This window comes from Branchiostoma belcheri, unplaced genomic scaffold, assembly GCF_001625305.1.
Source record: "Branchiostoma belcheri isolate BF01 breed outbred unplaced genomic scaffold, Haploidv18h27 scaffold126, whole genome shotgun sequence".
NCBI classification, from domain to species: domain Eukaryota; kingdom Metazoa; phylum Chordata; class Leptocardii; order Amphioxiformes; family Branchiostomatidae; genus Branchiostoma; species Branchiostoma belcheri.
Genome location: NW_017802669.1, coordinates 262,310 through 280,309, shown reverse-complemented (window position 1 = coordinate 280,309; position 18,000 = coordinate 262,310). Strand labels below are relative to the sequence as shown.

The 18,000-nt window shown below is 41.9% G+C and overlaps 3 protein-coding genes across 3 annotated transcripts in view; 1 reads left to right on the top strand and 2 right to left on the bottom strand.

The window, feature by feature from the left end:
- Positions 1 to 2,632: 2,632 nt before the first annotated feature.
- Positions 2,633 to 7,632, bottom strand: LOC109463460 (histidine-rich glycoprotein-like). The gene is made up of 3 exons (XM_019760285.1): positions 6,854 to 7,632; positions 5,558 to 5,649; positions 2,633 to 4,052 (listed from the first exon to the last, which is right to left on the bottom strand). Exons 1-2 carry the CDS (start codon positions 7,347 to 7,349, stop codon positions 5,573 to 5,575), a joined length of 573 nt encoding a protein of 190 aa, XP_019615844.1. The 5' UTR covers positions 7,350 to 7,632; the 3' UTR covers positions 2,633 to 4,052; positions 5,558 to 5,572.
- A 1,305-nt stretch (positions 7,633 to 8,937) lies between these two features.
- LOC109463456 lies at positions 8,938 to 14,016 on the bottom strand. Its single transcript, XM_019760279.1, has 6 exons — positions 13,696 to 14,016; positions 12,268 to 12,455; positions 10,765 to 10,931; positions 10,470 to 10,577; positions 9,450 to 9,605; positions 8,938 to 9,117 (listed from the first exon to the last, which is right to left on the bottom strand). Exons 1-6 carry the CDS (start codon positions 13,870 to 13,872, stop codon positions 9,002 to 9,004), a joined length of 912 nt encoding a protein of 303 aa, XP_019615838.1. The 5' UTR covers positions 13,873 to 14,016; the 3' UTR covers positions 8,938 to 9,001.
- Positions 14,017 to 15,258: 1,242 nt separating this feature from the next.
- Positions 15,259 to 18,000, top strand: part of LOC109463426 — an 11,067-nt gene continuing 8,325 nt past the window's right edge. The window contains 1 exon segment of the mRNA XM_019760244.1: positions 15,259 to 15,454. Coding sequence (XP_019615803.1) covers positions 15,259 to 15,454 — 196 coding nt within the window.

The following is an 18,000-nucleotide window of genomic DNA, read 5'->3' as shown; positions in this document are numbered from 1 at the left end:
ATTTCGTGTCTCGGACACCCCTTAGAGTGTGAAAATGGTCGCGCGGTCCTGGGAGCTCACGGGGCGGTGGCAGCAACTTCCGGGTGGGCCAGTGGGTCAGGGGTCAACGCCCTCTTGCGCAATCTTGGATGTTTTCGGCGTATATTACGACTTCTTAATACAAATACCGTGGTATACTGTCTCAGACGTTCTCGACATGCATTTTTACCGTGGGTACATGATATGGGCTGCAGATGAAAATGTTGACCTGTATTAACACAACCAGGAACGCTAAATCTAACACATAAAATTCAACACCATCAACTACACATAACAAACAACATGGAAAAATATACATTGTACAATAAAAAGCCCGGAGGTATAAAATCTCAGATTGTACTTGTTTAAGTCTGAAGTTAAAGCGTTAAATGTGACTGGTGTGGGTTCTAAAGTAAAGTTAGTATCATCTGCATATTGGGCCAATTTGGATTCTATATCATTTGTAATGAGTCCCTTTATGTCAGAGTTACTTCTGATTTTGACAGCTAAGAGTTCAACTGCAACAATAAACAAGTAAGGAGATAGGGGGCATCCCTGTCGCACCCCTCTCTGGGGCATAAACGGTTTAGATAAATTTCCATAATTGATGATTCTACTAGATATATTACTATAAAGTACTTGTACCCATTTGAGAAAAGAATCTCCAAAGTTAAAGAATTCTAATGATTTTAAGACAAAATCCCATCTGATCCTATCGAACGCCTTTTCATAGTCCGTCACAAAAATTATTCCTGGTAAGTTTTCTTTTTCAAATTTTTCAATGATTTCCAAGATTCTACGAATCCCGTCTCCTATGTACCTTCCCTGCATGAAGCCGGTCTGGTCGGTTTCTATAATACTATGTAATACTTTACACATTCTTTTAGCGAGACATTTGGACAGGATACGCACGTCACAGTTTAAAAGCGTCAAGGGACGCCAATTGGTTAAAGAGGATGGATCTTTATCTTTCCCATTCGAATCTTTTTTAAGAAGTAGTGATATAAGTCCTTCTCTCTGTGTACCTGACATCTGGCCATGTTCGTAAGCATAATTTAGGCATTCTAACATGGGAACTTTTATGTGATCAAAGAAGACATCATAAAATTCAACAGGAATGCCATCTGATCCTGGCGTTTTCCCTTTTTTAAATGATTTGATTGCTTGTCTCAATTCTATTTCTGAAATACGACCTTCACATTCCTGTCTTTGTGCATCTGACAGGCGTTTAGGGTAATTTTGGGAAGAAAATCTTCACATGTTTCCTCCGTAAGAGGGGTGGGAGGTTCTTGAAATGAGTACAATGTCGAAAAGAAGTCAGTTTCCATACGAATGATATCATCAGGGTTTGTGAGGACGCATCCATCAGAGTCTCTTAATCTCAATACATTTTTCCTAGCATAATTCCTGTGTTCGAGATTTAAAAAATATTTGGAACATCGTTCCCCTGACTCCATCCATTTACATCTAGATAGAAAATTTAGCCTGTCTGTCTTTTCGCGATATAACATTTCAAGATCCTTTTGTTTGCACTCGTACTGCTCGAGGAATTCTGAGGAAGGGGAAGGGTCATCATCTATCTTATCTTTTAGTTCGTTTATTTCTTCCGTAAGCTCCTTCCCTTTAGCAGTATATTGGCTTTTTTTCCATGAGGAATATCTAATGGTATGACCCCGGATACAGCACTTAAAAGTATCCCAAACTATTTGCGGATCCGCCGAACCTATATTATCAAAGAAAAAATCCTTAATAAATTTTTCGGTTTCTTTTAGATACATGGAGTCTAGCAGTAATGAAGTGTTCAGTTTCCAATAACCTTTCCCCCGGGGATAATCAGACAAAGCAAGTGACAAACCTATAAGGTTGTGATCTGATCTAAAGCGGTCTGCTATAACTGTTTTAGAAATTTTGGACAGCAGAGAGAAGGATACCAGGAAATAATCTATTCTGCTTGCCTGTTTTCTTCTTCGCCATGAGTAACGAGTGGCTCGCGGGTTGCGAATTCTCCAAATGTCTACAAGGTCTAATGTGTTCATTATGTCTAGAATCTTTTCCTGTGCTTGAGGGTGATAATTTTGCACCCTCTGGCCAGCTCTATCTGTTTTGTTATCCAGCACGGTGTTGAAATCACCAACTATAATAAAGTTTTCAATAGCAATGTCTACGCCTTGTATGACTCTCTCTACTTCCGCAAAAAAGTCCGGATCGTCCCTGTTTGGACCGTACACATTGACCAAACAAAACCTGCAATCATCGATCATTATGTCCAACACTATCCATCGTCCTTCCTTATCAACTTTTTTGTCCTTCATTTTGTAATCCAAACCTCTCTTAAATAATATCGACACACCTTTACTACTACTTGAACCATGAGAAAATACAATGGATCCTCCCCATTCTGAGACCCACGCATTTTCATCGTCAGCCTCAGAGTGGGTTTCTTGAAGGCAAATGATTTCAAAGGGTTTTTCCGACAACCATGTAAAAACTTCTTTCCTTTTACGTTTGTTTCCTATTCCATTGCAATTAAAACTGGCTATTTGTATTGCAATTAAAACTGGCTATTTGTATTGCAATTAAAACTGGCTATTTGTAAGCTGGCTAGCTTTAAGATTACCTTAAGTATTTTGTGGTGGCATGCAAGATCCTATTGTATAAACTAGAGTGCTAACCAAAAGAAGTAACACTGCACATACTAGTAGTATTTCCTATGTTTCAATTATTGTGTAGCATTATATTAAAACAAGACTCCAAGACTGCCAACAAGACTCCATTGTCTCATAACATGTCTCTCTCTGTCAACAAAACAGGTCTCAAAAATCAACTTAAAAAGTATCACTTAAAAATTGAAAGCGCAACAACAAGATGTTACAGTTCCTTTACACATCAAATTTGAGCTTAAAATGTAGCTCATTACATGTAATTACATACATACATACAATTGACATAATTTACATACACTACATACATGCAACAGCATTTCAAAAATTATTTTCGATACAAACATTTGAAAATGCCCTATGTACAGTTATTACATTATACATTTTTGTACTCCTTGAGAAGATGGCTTGTTAATTATAATGTAATTACCTGAAATGTCATATTTAGTCATATGAATTTCAGAAGCTTTTTAATGAGGTATCATACATTATGTGAACATGTCATAAGTACATTGTTACACATGAACAATCAAATAGTCATACAATGATTTCTAATCGTATTAAAGAGATACCTCCTTAGGTCAAAGCAGCCTCACAAAAATCATGACATCAAACCCATTCATAACTATTCTAGGAGCCTTATACTAGTCTTGAGATACAATATCCGCAAAAGGTATAACTTTGAAGTACTTTAATAAACCTGTATATTACACATGAGTGTATTCAGTGCGAAATTATTGTTAATAGTATCAAAGTTCAAGAACTTATTCGTTTGGTTCAAATTCTCTTTCAACCAAACATGGCGTCCCTTCCACGTTTAATAACTCTTTGGTAACAAAGCATACCAGCGAATGAAACAATAGTTCCTTTATAATTCTTTTTCTTTGGTCGCTCATTCAATAACGTATACGTCAAGCCCCTGTTTCACATCACGACCTTTCCCCCGAAGTCTGACAAGATTTTACGAATCGAAACGAATTTGAGTTAACTTTGAGTGAACTTTGACCACCGAACACTGTTGACTGTGTTCTACTGACTTATAGCCGAATACCAACCAACCATATTCAAACCTTCCGACCAACCCCTGACTGCTTTAGCTCGAGACATTTTGAAACATTCGCAGCCGAATAGTGACCGAATTCACCGACCAACTACCGACCTAGCCGACTTTGCGCCGACCACGGTTGTGGGGCGTTCGGCTAGCGTTCGGGGAGACCAAATTCGTGAATGTGTGAGAGGGGCTCAAGGCTAGGAATGCGATACTCTTGCCAAGCCTCAGTAGCACCCAGTAGTAGTAGGTGTTGACTTGTGGAATTGTAAACGTGGTGACATCGTTAACCTATGGCCTCACCGCCAGCTGTCGATCTGTGACCTCTGAAAATGTGTTGAACAAACAACGAAGTCAGACCACCATAATATTTACTACAGAGTATCTATGGCTAGCGGCTGTAACAGCATTTGAGGGATAACATGAGTTTTCATCAGGCCATGTTGATTTGATAATATGGATGACATCCTCTGGGATGCGAGCGTGCGAGTAGAAAAAAGTTTGAAATAACGTTGTCTTCATATGAAATCTACGTGGTCATGAATGTTGAACAAAATTATTGACTTAACACACAGAGTATGGTATGGGGAATGATAAACTCTTCATTTCCATGTCTTCACATTTTCTTCCTTTCCTTTGGATGAATTGATTTTGGTATTCTACGACATTAGTAGAGTCAATTCCGCGTCACCGAGTGGGTTGTTATTGTCATTATTTAGAAATGTTTTGAATTCTTTGTAATTGTTTGTCTAAGAAATTTCATAATTTGGAAATATTTTTAACATCTTGTCAATATTCTAAATAATTCCCTGGTTTTCTAAAACGTTTGAAATATTCCTGATATGGATTATGACATTTCCAATAGTTTCTAAATATTTCTAACAGCACTCTACCATTTTTTACCATTATTTCGAATTATTTCTAACATTTTGTAAATAGGTCAGTGGGATGGGAAGGAAGTAATTCATACATCCCTGTGAAGTACAGGGTAGACTGCCTGGGTGTCAGGCATTGATGCCTTACAACAAAAGAGCCACCAGTGTCCAGCAGTGAAATCTAAAAATATACAGAAGACTACAGAAGAGTAGGATTAGCACCTACTTTTATGGGGGCAATTACCCACATCTACCATTTGGTTATTTGTTTGAAATATTTCTAAATATTTCGAACAGTGAAAGAAACACATGGGTAGTTCAAATTTATTCTAAATAAAGAGATCTTTGTACAGTCACTTTCAAAATGTTTCAGAAATATATAAATGAATTCAAATATATTCAAATTTTCATTTTAAAATTTTTGAAAAATTCAGAACTTTTGTTACTGGGGTATTCTTTTCTTCTAAATAATTCAAAAGTATTAGAAACATGGAGAAAAAAACCCACTCGGTGACGCGGAATGGACTCTATCGTTTTCCAGTGTTTTTAATTTTGCAAATGACGGCATATATTTGCTCATTTTGCAGCTGCTTTGTACGATTTACAGCATGGTGGAAAACTTTTTTTTTGAAACGGTCAAAAATTCATGCGCGCGTAAGTCATCCATATGATAAAATGAACCTGGCCAAATGCCAATGCACGAAAACATATTAATTCCTACGTTGTTGTGTCTGCCTGGTTCTTATGTTCCAGTCTTCTCTTTGATACAGGTCAACACATACTAGATTTTTTAGTGTTTGAAGATTTTATGTGGCTTACTTACAAAAGGGCAAGTCATATCTATTGCAATAGCCAAGGATAGACAAGAAGATACGAACGTGCATGTGCCTGCTATATTTGTCGTTCATATATACAAGCCATAACTTACTTATCCAACTTTGTTACTACGAACCTACCTTAGCATTAATATCCTAGAAGGGGAAAGGGAAATATTCTGCCTGTAGCATTGATTGCGCTTGTTTACGTTCCTTGTTTTCTTCCGTGTCGTCTGGAAAAGGTAAAGAAAATTAAAGCAATTGACCAGAAAGCCTCATGCTTTAATTGGTTGCTTACAACATTATGACAGTCCTACGGAAACAAGTACCATCTTTATAGAATACTTTCTGATGTCTTCTTTGCTATTTTCTCACTGAAAATAATTTTTGGGGACTCCAATGCTAGATCAAAAGAAGTCAAACTGGTAGGTGCATACAATATTGATAGAAATATTGGGGGTATTATTGCCCATCAAGTGAGAGTGGTTCGTGGGGCAGCACACGGTACAATTTCCTCGGTAAATATTTTATTCCAAAGGTCATGTTCAAGAATACGTTTTGGGGAGGGGGGTGCAATGTAAATGTTGTAAAACGTGCAAAACACTTTCATTCGTTTGTTAGGTTAGGCCACACCAAGTAAATTTTATGGATGACGTCCGCGCGCGCATTGATTTTTGCCTGTTCCTAGAAAAAAAACAAGAAATTCCGCTTCCTGTAACTATGACCAAAGAGTCACGACAGTGCCGCAAATCACCAGATTGATGTGAAACCCGTAACGCGAAGAAAGTGTCAATTGATATATATTGAAAGTGTATATCAATAACAGAAAATTTGCACTATTGACAGGACCATCCTGTCAATAACAGAAAATTTTTCACTATCCACTGTTCCACCTGATTTAGCAATAAAAGACTTCTTGCTTGCTACACTGTGTCACCTCATTCAATTTGTGTCCTTACATTTGTCGTCTCTAAGTATATTTCTAATCTAGGCATCTTGTTTTTTAGGGCCCTTCTTGTTTTTTTTCGCCCTCTCGCATTAGATTTAGGGTCTCCAAAGGACGTCATCCATAAAATTTATTTGGTGTGGCCTTATATTGACTACTTGATTTATAAGTACTGATGTGAAGTAGACAACACAGCCCTTGGCGCACTTTTATGATTACATGATTTCACGTATGTGTACTTTCGTGGTGGCAGGTTTCTACTCGTACATAAACAACAGTTGTAACCAAAACATGAGTAACTCTGTGCATGCAGTTTTTTTAGTGTCTGAATCAGCATTACATGCCAACAAAAGGCTAGAAAATTAATTGAAATTACAGCTGTAATTAAATGTAATTACTAATGTACAACTTGTGAAATCATTCGTACAACTTGTGAAATCATTTGTTCATTTGGAGTCGTGAAATTTGGACAATAATAGACAGAAACTTACCGTCCATTGGTTTGAGACACTGAGGCACGTGCGGATGTGGCAGATGCACATGTGGCATATGCGGATGTGGCAGGTGTACATGTGGCATATGCGGATGAGGCAGGTGCACATGCGGATGTGGCAGGTGCATGTGTGGCATGTGTGGATGCGGCAGGTGCAGCCCGTGGTGATGTTTGTGGTCGGCTTTCTCCCCGGGCCCCGCGCTCGCCCCTCCCTCGGCACCCTCCATCAGTTTCTCCCGCCCGGCTGCCGACCCAGCTTCGGCCGTAGCCGACTCGGACGCGGTCCTGTGGCGGTGTTGCGGACCGTGGTTTCCCCGGTGGTGGGACGGGTCTGTGTACGCTCTCTCCCGCTGGAGATGGTGCAGATGATCGTGGCCCCTCGGCTTCCCGTGCACAGCCGTCTCGTAGCTGCCTGTGCGCTTGTGTTTCTTCTCTTTCTGCGGCATCTTGTCGAAGATTCCCGCCAAATCACTCGAGTACATCACCATATCCATGGTCGTTCGCTGTACCTGGACCCGCGCTACGTGTTCACAAGACGTTATAAGCTGGCCTGGGAACGTTACTTGGAACGCAAGTTGTTTCTGTGCCACGTCTGCAGACCGCTACCTTGTGTACGTGACCCGCAGACCGTTTTATATTGTCCCAGATACAGGCTGCGTCAGACACAACAAAAAAGTTGACCGCGAATAACCTTTCACCTTGTTTACTCAAGATCGGAGTCTAAACCTTAAGATCCGGCTTCTGCATGTTTTAACAGTCGCGTTTTGTGAGTGGTAGCATTTATAGTTGTTGTAAGAGTTGGCCTCAGTTACAGGGTTAAAGGCCGAAGCAAATCATCCTATAGCTAGCATTCCGTTTCTACGTTTCATGTGTGTACGTGTCGACATATACGTGTAATATGGTTGGTGGAAGGACCCGGAAGTGTAAAACGGCAATGACATAGACCTTCGCAAGGGGGCAGACGTGTACACTTTTTACCTTCGCCAAGGTTATGTTTTCGTACGCGTTCGTGTGTGTGTGTGTGTGTGTGTGCATGTGTGCGTGTGTGTGTGTGTGTGTGTGTGTGTGTGTGTGTGTGTGTGTGTGTGTCAGCACGATAACTCAAGAAGGCTAAGATGGATTGTCTTGATATTTGGTAAGTGGATAGATCTTCACGAGACGTCAAACTGATTAAATTCTGGGCCCCCTAGCGGATTGTTATGGCACTGCAGGTGAACTGTCGGTTTTGATATTTCGTGATGTAGGGTGACGAAATTCAGATGTTAGATAGCTCTTGTGCTGGGAAAGAAGTGACGTGAGTTTGGGCCCCCTAGCGGCTTGCTCTGGAACTGCAGGCCTATCTGTTTGAAAATATTCAAAAGAGAATAACTCAAGAACCGGTTGACGGATCGTAGACTGGTAACTCAGAATAAAGTGTGAGAAGCTGAGTCCTTCTTTATGAAAGACTGCTGAACCCTATCCTCACAGGTTAACTTGCCTGTCCTTGGTGCTGAACACTTTCCACACATCTTAACTTGCCTGGTCGTCGTGCTGAACACTATCCACACATCTTAACTTGCCTGTGCTTGGTGCTGAACACGTTCCACACAGAATACTATTATGTCAAGGAATACAAGCGAATAAAAAGCATGCAGATGGATAGACACGAGCAAGCTTTCCACATACATTTTATTCCACATACATGTCATAGATGGCTTCACGGAGAATTTGCATCATTCAGACAATCAATAGCTGAGAAGTTTGAATAAAGAAAACAAATATGGGGAAGCTAAGTGCAAAGCTGTCATTGACTCAAAATTGACACCAAAATGGTAAAACATTGTGGTATCCTTCCATTGTACTGAGTACAATGTTTTACAGCTCACACTGAGCAAAACAGCCAGCTTCATTTTGACAGAATTTTTTCTGAAAATTATCCAAGTTTATAACGTTTCGTTGTGTGACTAGCTCCAACAATGCTGCAGTCAACATCATCTTTAAAGCAACATTTGATACATTCATTCTAGATCCTGGATTGAGCCTGTTTTTTTTTTGTTACCACTTGTGGCATCTTTTTCTTTTACTTCTTTCCATGGTTCTTGCAAGAGAGTTTGCCTCAAGTTACAATTGCTATATGCACTAATGTATTTTGTGATGTACTTCTACTTCATATCACTTCCCCCCCTCCCCCTTTAGCTGTCCAGGCTGTGGTGATGTAGTCCATGAGGTAGTTGAGTTGAAGTCCGTGCCACAAGCCTGTACTGAACTCATCACCTTCTGAGGCTGTTGGAACATGAAAAATCCAAGTATGAGTCCATTTTGAAACATTTGTCGTCGAAACCTTTGTTTCACCAAATGAAAGGATGTTCCTTGTCAATTTAGGTGTCCTTATATATTTGTGTAATATGGTACATGTAAATAGTCAGGGACTACATGGAGAAATTACAGTACATGTATGAGTCAGATTTAAAACTGCCCGTGGCCATAGAAAAAAAACAAAGCCCAAAACACGTCTTCGAAAGCCATGCTTTCACCAAATGAGGAGACATTCCCTGTCATTTTAGGTGACCTGTTTATAAACAGTCATGAACTAGATGACAACTATGTTTACCTACCAATCTCTGGGCTGTCTCTATTTCTCCCGCCGGTCTGTCCAGTTTGAACAGTTGACGTGACGTCACCTGAAGGCCAAGCCGTGGGTACACTGTCTCGGACTGAGCGGCAGAGTTTGGTAAACCAGCCATCTGCGGCATCTTCGTCCTTCGCAGAGTCTGTAAGTTATACAGTTGTACAAGGTTTTTAGTCGACAAAAATGCTTTGTATGTCATAGTTTCAAGGAAAGGCACGTAAAACAGAGCTGATGTGTCATATATCAGCAAGATCAGTTATGATAACCCGTGAACTTGTTATCAGGACAAGGTAGCACATTTATGTTTCATTTTTCCTTCCACGATTCCCCTGGTCTGTTGTGCATGTTGTAAACTAATAAGTCATGGCAACTAGTCTACTGGTCAACTAGTCTAGTTACAGGGCTTCTCTTTTAATCTCACATACGGGTCAGCAAGCAAGAGAACCTCTACCCGGAAGTAACAACTGTTAAGCCCTGGTCACAACTCGCCGTACGTGCTTTTTGTCCGTACGTTTTTTTGGCAGGTTACGTCTGCTACGTTTTTTTCTGAAGACGTGGGAAGGAGTGGCGTCTACGCACGTTACTCGCACTGTTGCACAAGGTGTAAGAGTGTGGTCTGCGTGCTACGTCTGGCCGTGATCGGTTGCGTGCAACGTACGTTGCGCAAGTGGTAAGTGAGTTGTAGGTGCTTACAACATACGATCTCTGTGCGATTGCAACTTTACCGTAAGGAGGCCGTACTCACACGTGCTGCTTACGTACGGCACGCGCGTCGCTCGTACGTACTCGCACGCACGGGTCGTGAATCCGCAGACCGCACGCAGAAAAAGTTTTACATGCACTTAAAGTTCTACGGCTTGTCTGCGTGCTCCCAAATTCATAGGATTCCGTACGGAGGCGGTACTCACCACGCACGGATGCCCTACGTTTGCCCACGTTTTTGCACGCAGACAGCACGCAGAAGCACGTACGGCGGGTTGTGACCGAGGCTTTAGTCTGTACTGACCATGATCAGTGTCAGGTTTCACGTCTTCAGGCCAGAAAGTTGTAGTCAGGTATTCCATGAAGCCACTCTTCGGTGTTGTGGGTTGTGTACGGTCATCCATGCGCAGGTCTGGAGCAAAAAAAAAAAGAACGCTTCGTGAGATCTATGTAACAGCACAAAGCAGACTATCCTTGCTATATAGTATATATATATATTCTTGAAAATATTAATATTTGGATCTATGTTCCAGGTCTGGTCCAATCATTGACCCCGAATCATAGATCTCACTCGAAGTACAGAAGATCCAGACACTGACCTGATGTCTTCCCCGCGTCCTTGAAGTAACTGAAGGTTGTCTTGTAGATGTTCCTCCCGGCCTGGAGCAGCCAGGTGAGCGGGTCAGGCGGCGGGAGTTCGGCCAGCTCGTCGAAGTGACGGCCCTCGCGGAGCCAGAAACAGCTGTCCAGCAGGTAACTGTAGCGCCTGGAGGGGATGTCGTATATAGTAGAGGGGATTCATTCCTCAAGCTACCGACATCTTGCACACGCAGTCGTCCCTCAGTAAGACATCTGGAGCCGCATTGTTCCCGTTTAGAACTTTTATTCAGCCTGTCACACTTCTCAAGGCACAATGATTACATATGATTACATACTAGTACTATCATCTTGTTTTAGTACTATCATCGACTTTTAATGTGCAATATTGACATTGACTTTTAATCGATCCAAAGTTTAAGCGTTTTAACAAGATTTAATACTGTGTCATTTTACATCTTATAATACTCTGTTATTTTAATGCGTTAATCTAATGTGTACTTATGTAAGTGAACTGTAATTCTACTACTAGTAAATTGTTGTAATGTTCTTACATCAATTCAGCCACGCATGTGGCTGCAAACTGTAGACAATTTCAGTCAAGTTGACAATAAACCACTTTATTATTGTTGGGGGGATGTCGTACAGCATGGGTTTGTGGTATACGGTGGGAATTTCGAAAAATGTTTCAGTGTGAGGTACAGCTTTGTTACTATCGAAGCAAAGGTGTAAGCTTCGGCCTATTTTTGGTGTGTTTTTAGGTGTTTTTATCAGCTCTTTGGGCGTACAAATTCCAGTACAAAAAGCCAGACACAAACGCCAAAGAAATACACTGGAGTAAACTTCTGCTTGGTAAGTAGAATTCTGTACCAATACGCATTTCCGATACCGAGGTACATGAATGTACTAATATAAAAGGTATAAAACGCTACAGATCAAGAATTCTGTCTGAAAACTCATATTTCACTCTTGTAAATATGGTTTGTACAGCAGAGAAAAGTAGTGGTTCTTACAAGAGTCAAGAATGGAAGCAGTGCTGCTATAAGGCTTTCATTTCAAGTTTAACATTTTACGGAAGGGAATAAGGAGACGTGATGGATTGAAGGATAAGGGGGAAAGATCATCAAACCATCGGGGGCTATAAAACATTTCAAAGGACGGGGAGAGGTGATGAATCAAAACAAGTTGAAGGACCTCTGGCAGCACTACATACACTAAAGCTATCGCTGTAGTATAAACACAGGTGGGGTCGTGTGGCGTAGCGGCAGTGTTCTCGACTCGGAACCAGAGGCCCCGGGTTCAAGTCCTGACATGCCACCGATCTTGTGCCCTTGGGAAAGGCACTTTACATGACTTTCCTCACTTCGCTCAGGTGAAAATGAGTATTGTGTTGTCCCCTGTGTTGGTGGCGGCATTAATATAAGTTTTAAAAAACTTGAGTGTGCCTTCACCACGTCTTGTGATTACATGTTTCGGAATATAAAAAAAAACACAGAACAACTCACCATACGTCGTTAGCATCAGTGACGACATTCATGACTGCATCATGGTCCTTCCAGCCGTAGTCAGTCAGAGTCGTCATCATGACGTCACGGCTCCTGTCCTTGTACAGGTAACAGCGGACCAGTCTGCCCAGACCTCCGGTGTCAGACGGTTGGACATACGCAGATATGAAAGTCTTGCTGTCTGTGATCTGTTTTACCAAACAATACAGGGGTGATCATGAAGAGAAATGTACAAACAATGGAAAACACAAAAGAACTTGTTTCTTTCGATTCTGTATCGCATTATCGAAAAGAAAGATGAAATACGGAAATACTTCATATCGCAATCCAGATAGATTGAAAGTAACGGTACAGCAAACCTGACTGACAAATAAGAATGAAGTGTGAAAAAAAGAAGTATTTCCTTCTGGAAGACTGATAGAAACTATCTACACAATTTGTCCTTGGAGTGCTGAACACTATCCACACACTAACATGCCTGTCCTTGGTGCTGAACAATAACCACACACTAACATGCCTGTCCTTGGTGCTGAACAATAACCTCACACTAACATGCCTGTCCTTGGTGCTGAACACTATCCACACACTAACATGCCTGTCCTTGGTGCTGAACAATAACCACACACTAACATGCCTGTCCTTGGTGCCGAACACTATCCACACACTAACATGTCTGTCCTTGGTGCTGAACACTTTCCACACACTAACATGCCTGTCCTTGGTGCTGAACACTATCCACACACTAACATGCCTGTCCTTGGTGCTGAACACTATCCACACACTAACATGTGTGTCCTTGGTGCTGAACACTTTCCACACACTAACATGCCTGTCCTTGGTGCTGAACAATAACCTCACACTAACATGCCTTTCCTTGGTGCTGAACACTATCCACACACTAACATGCCTGCCCTTGGTGCTGAACAATAACCTCACACTAACATGCCTGTCCTTGGTGCTGAACAATAACCTCACACTAACATGCCTGTCCTTGGTGCTGAACACTATCCACACACTAACATGCCTGCCCTTGGTGCTGAACAATAACCACACACTAACATGCCTGTCCTTGGTGCCGAACACTATCCACACTCTAACATGCCTGTCCTTGGTGCTGAACACTATCCACACACTAACATGCCTGTCCTTGGTGCCGAACACTATCCACTCACTAACATGCCTGTCCTTGGTGCTGAACAATAACCTCACACTAACATGCCTGTCCTTGGTGCCGAACACTAACCACACACTAACATGTGTGTCCTTGGTGCTGAACACTATCCACACACTAACATGCCTGTCCTTGGTGCCGAACACTATCCACACTCTAACATGCCTGTCCTTGGTGCCGAACACTAACCACACACTAGCATGCATGTCCTAACTAAATAGGTACCGTGCGTAAGTTGTCGTCCGTGTCTTTCGTACCTGATAAACTCGCAGCGAGTCTTTGGTGGTTTCGAAGACGGGCAGTTTCTCCACTAGGCGGAGTCCTACAGCGTCCTTCAGCGGCATGTGAGCTATCAGAGTCCTCAACTTCTCGTGCTTGTCATCAACCAGGCACGACAGTAGGTATAATATCACCAACTTCTTCAAAATCCCCATCTTTGCCAAGGAGTACGTAAAAAACGTGCCTCAAAACTCGGGCTTCGCTGACGGGTGTTGTGTAAATAGAATCCGGTTGCCAGGCGCGGGTTCGAATTCGAAAATTCGATTCTTGACATTCTGGAACGTGCTGTGCCTGCGACCATCCCCGCGCCTGCGCGAGATTTCAGTTCACTTTTTTTTCGCAAGGTTGATTTCAGACTTATCGTTATCAAGCAAAACTGACAAATATTATATAATATTGAATTGAATTTGTACGTACTAAGTAATATTGTATTTTGATATGCCTTGTATTTATGCAATTATGTGTCAGTGGTAGCCGCTCCCAGCCTTGTTGCTGCCTGGTTGCCACTTGTCATGCACTGTTGCATGTAAACAAACAAACAAACAAACAAACTGACGAAGACAATATGTAACTCTTTTAAGTTGCCCAACGCAAGGGCCTAATTAAGATTAAACGAAGACAACTAAATAAACTTCAATATGATGCCCATGTAAGTTAGAGTCTACTTCCGAACCAAATTCCCATTCGTTCTACGTTGTTGATATCCTAGAACAGCAAATGAACTATAATAGCTACTGAAGTCCAATTTTAGGTAATGTTTACGGCAACAAACAGATCAAACAGCCTTTACTGGAAAATACTTTCACACAAGTCAGGTGTTCTCGACGACAAAAAGGCGTGTTTTGAATTGTGATGTTTTCAGTGATGATGGCAACAAAGCCTGTGATTACTTAGGCCACACCGACTTGATTTTATCAATGACAACCTCCGAAGACCCCCAAACTAGTTCGCGCGGGCGAATAAAAAAATCTGGCCCAAAAATGGTACTAAACCACAGGAATACAAAGCTGGTAGTAGTACATAGCGACGTATACGACAAGCCGGCAAATGCTAGATTTTAGCGGAATTTATGAATCGGCACTGTACGTATTACTGAGTTCTTGAATCGTGGGGCTTCGGTAGCCTGGGTGCCCGGCTTCATATTGTCGCTAACTACCATGGACTACCCAGGCCTAGAGCCAGGACAGAGCCTCGGTGGACCTGATCTTTTTTTTTTTTGGAGAACAGGCAAAAATCAATGCGCGCGCGGATGTCATCCATAAAATTAAGACGATACGGCCTTATAGTAAATAAAAGGTAGCAGACTCATTACATTTGGAAGAAATAACTCTAACTTTAACCCATAACCCACGATCAACGCCCAAATGACGTAGTTTGGAATTTCCTCTCCATGCCAACAGTGCTAAAATATCGCCGTGAGACGTATTAGCGCTACTGCTGCGCTAGACTTGGAGAGGAGAAAACTACAGTGAAGCGACGATACGGAAAATCCTTCCACGCACGGGAGAGACAGCAAAGACGACACGATCGAAAGCGACGCTATGGAAGTTTGCGGTACAGAAGTGGTTGGGAATTCGGACATTGAAGACGGAAATACCTACAAACTCCAGGAGAGAGCAGAGAAGAAACCGCCGTGTGTGCAGGAGAGCGCGAAAAGCACCGGGTCGTCGGCACAAGCGGGTCTGCCGGGTGAAGGTGACGAATTGGAGGAACTTTATGAAAATAGGAAAGCAGCAGGTACGTCACAACTGTATCTATATTAATCTATATTTATGTAGAACACAAAACTTATATATGTTCGCAGTCGTTTTTTAACGGTGTCGCTCAATGCAAGGCCAATTATTTTTGGCCACTTCTAGGCATAGAGCTAGAGGTACTTAAAGGAGTATAATGTAGTTATATCAGGAGATGGCGGTGGACCTTTGTTTTGAAGCTTTGTGGATTGTAGTCGGATGGAAAGCATCTGTTTGGAAGAGAGTTCCATAGTTTTGCAGTCCGGGGAAAGAAGCTGTTGTTGTTGTTGTTGTTGTAAAATGACTTAGTTATAACGTTACAGCTGCACCAGACTCAGTATGTCCCTTGATAATTCCAACTGTTTTATAACGTTCGTGTCACTCTGTCAGTGACCTAATCTCCAAGCAGATCTTCTGGTGGCTGGGTTGCAAAGACAGTATCAGATTGACCAGACAGTATCAATTTGTCATGCAGTTATCAATTGCGACCGTTAGGCTGGCGTCAAAAAAAATATGTCACTACAAAAACCGTGCCCGATAGAACGCCTAAAACACGCCCAAAATAAGCCGAATCCTAAATCTCTGCTTGAAGAGTATCATCGACCTTGGACCGAATTGTTGCTCGGCCAAAGGTCGCCGAATTCCAAGTCACAACAGCACCGAGCGTGTTTTTTTTCACCTGAAAATCCACCCTGTTACATTGGATGGGACTAGCGTAGAGTAGAACTCACTGGCACCAAGTATATATAGTTGGGCATCATCACTAGATAGCTTTAAACAACTCCGGTAGGTAGATGCAAAGGTTGGCTTTAACAAGTCGTTCGGTGAAATCTAGCTAAGCCAGCTGCCGTCGCGCCGCGTACCAGCAAAGCTGGTGTGTTACGCCGAAGGGAGGTTATACCGGCGATACTGATTACGAATCGAACAATGATCAAGAGGATACCGGTCGCATTCCAGTGCCTTTGAGCTTGCAGACTTGTCGGCAGAGTTATTTGCCTGCTACGTGACGCCGACTTAATATCCGACAGCTCGCGTAGTAGGTATGATGAAAATCCGACAGTACACGGAGTATACGGAGCAGGTAACGCTCTGCGACTGAATGAATGTATACGAATTATGGGCTAAAGAGACATATGTTTGAAAAACCTGTTCGTACACAATTGCAAGTTAATGCAAAACGTAACCATAGAGTAGCGCACATGTGTTTGGTTTTGATCATACAACAACCCACTATTGTAAACTAAGTGGCATTTTCTACGTATACGCAATGTACAGTGTGAACAAATATGTCTTTCATGTTTTTTCTGGCTTGCATGTTTACCATTCATGTGTAGAGAATCATTGGCAACACATTGGGCAATTTAAACGCCGATTGTCACAATGACCCATTCAAGTCGGACATGTTCTAGGTGTTTTAGTGGACATCGGTGTTTTTTAATTTTCCTACTTTTTTTTACTTTTTTTTTACTTGGGCTATGCGATGACTTACTTGTAATTTAGGCAGTTTCTTGTTACTTATTTTTACACCGATACCTTTATAGTCCGGTTGCCAAACCCCCGATTTTTGGAAAACCTTGCAATGCGGTCCATACAAAGTTTTTTTGTTGTTTCTATATCTCTGAGGTGTGCTCTTTCAGAATCTGAATGATGCCACTCTGTCATCCTTGGGCAATTCGCACAATATGCAAATTAAGGTGGCCATTACTGAAAATCCAGTTTTCGTCAATATCTCAGTAACTACTCATGGTACCAGAATAATTTTGGTGTCTATCCCCATCTTTTGAGGGATAACGAATTAAATTAAGCCATTTCAGTAAAGATAGAACCATTATTTTTTGCTACATATGCAAATTTGGGCCTTGTCTGTCATTGACGCACCTGGCTGCCAGCAAGGAGGGGTCCTAATTCCGACCCATGTTCCATGCAAACGCACATGCCTTGGTATAGTTTATCTGACCCAAAACCTGTTCAATATTGAAAGACAATTCTAATTTTACTTAAGTCTAGATGACAGACGTCTTCTAGCATGAAACGCCGCTTGCGTATGATTGTAGACACTGGCTGTTGGTTAGCTCTGGCTCTTATATCTGTGTTTGGTATGAAGTCCTGTCGTCTGATGCTTAAGATCTTCCTCACGCATTCACTATCAGAAGCATCCAGTGATTCCAGTCTCTTTTCTTGGCTGATTTCCACATAGTAGGTTTCAAAGTCAAGCTGGTTGAAGGCTGCTGAGGCCTTTCCAAGTCTACAGTCTAGCTCATTGTCCATCTGTCCTTTGTTGTTGATGGAGCTCCCAAGGTAGGTGAAGTTCTCCGCCACTTTCAATTTGTTCTCGTCAATGGTCACACTTCTAAGAGGAGCGTGTGTCCCTATCAGCATGTTAATTGCTTCAATTGATGGCCCTGATGCTGAGCCCAATGCTGCCTGCAGACGGACTATGTTGGTCACTAGGGGTTGGAGATCTCTGGTGTTTTCCGCTATGTCGCAGTGTCGTCTGCAAAGTCAAGGTCGGCAAACTTTGTCTCTGGAACCCACTTTACCCCCCTTTTC

Bases quoted from the DNA above. Each gene is read 5' to 3' on its own strand.
- LOC109463460 (XM_019760285.1), bottom strand. From the start codon at position 7,349: ATGGATATGGTGATGTACTCGAGTGATTTGGCGGGAATCTTCGACAAG. The intron at 5,650-6,853 runs GTAAGTTTCTGT...TACCTTTTCCAG, and splicing joins GTGTCTCAAACCAATGGACG to ACGACACGGAAGAAAACAAG.
- LOC109463456 (XM_019760279.1), bottom strand. From the start codon at position 13,872: ATGGGGATTTTGAAGAAGTTGGTGATATTATACCTACTGTCGTGCCTG. The intron at 12,456-13,695 runs GTACGAAAGACA...TTGGTAAAACAG, and splicing joins ACTCGCTGCGAGTTTATCAG to ATCACAGACAGCAAGACTTT. The intron at 9,606-10,469 runs GTCAGTACAGAC...TATAACTTACAG, and splicing joins GAAACCTGACACTGATCATG to ACTCTGCGAAGGACGAAGAT.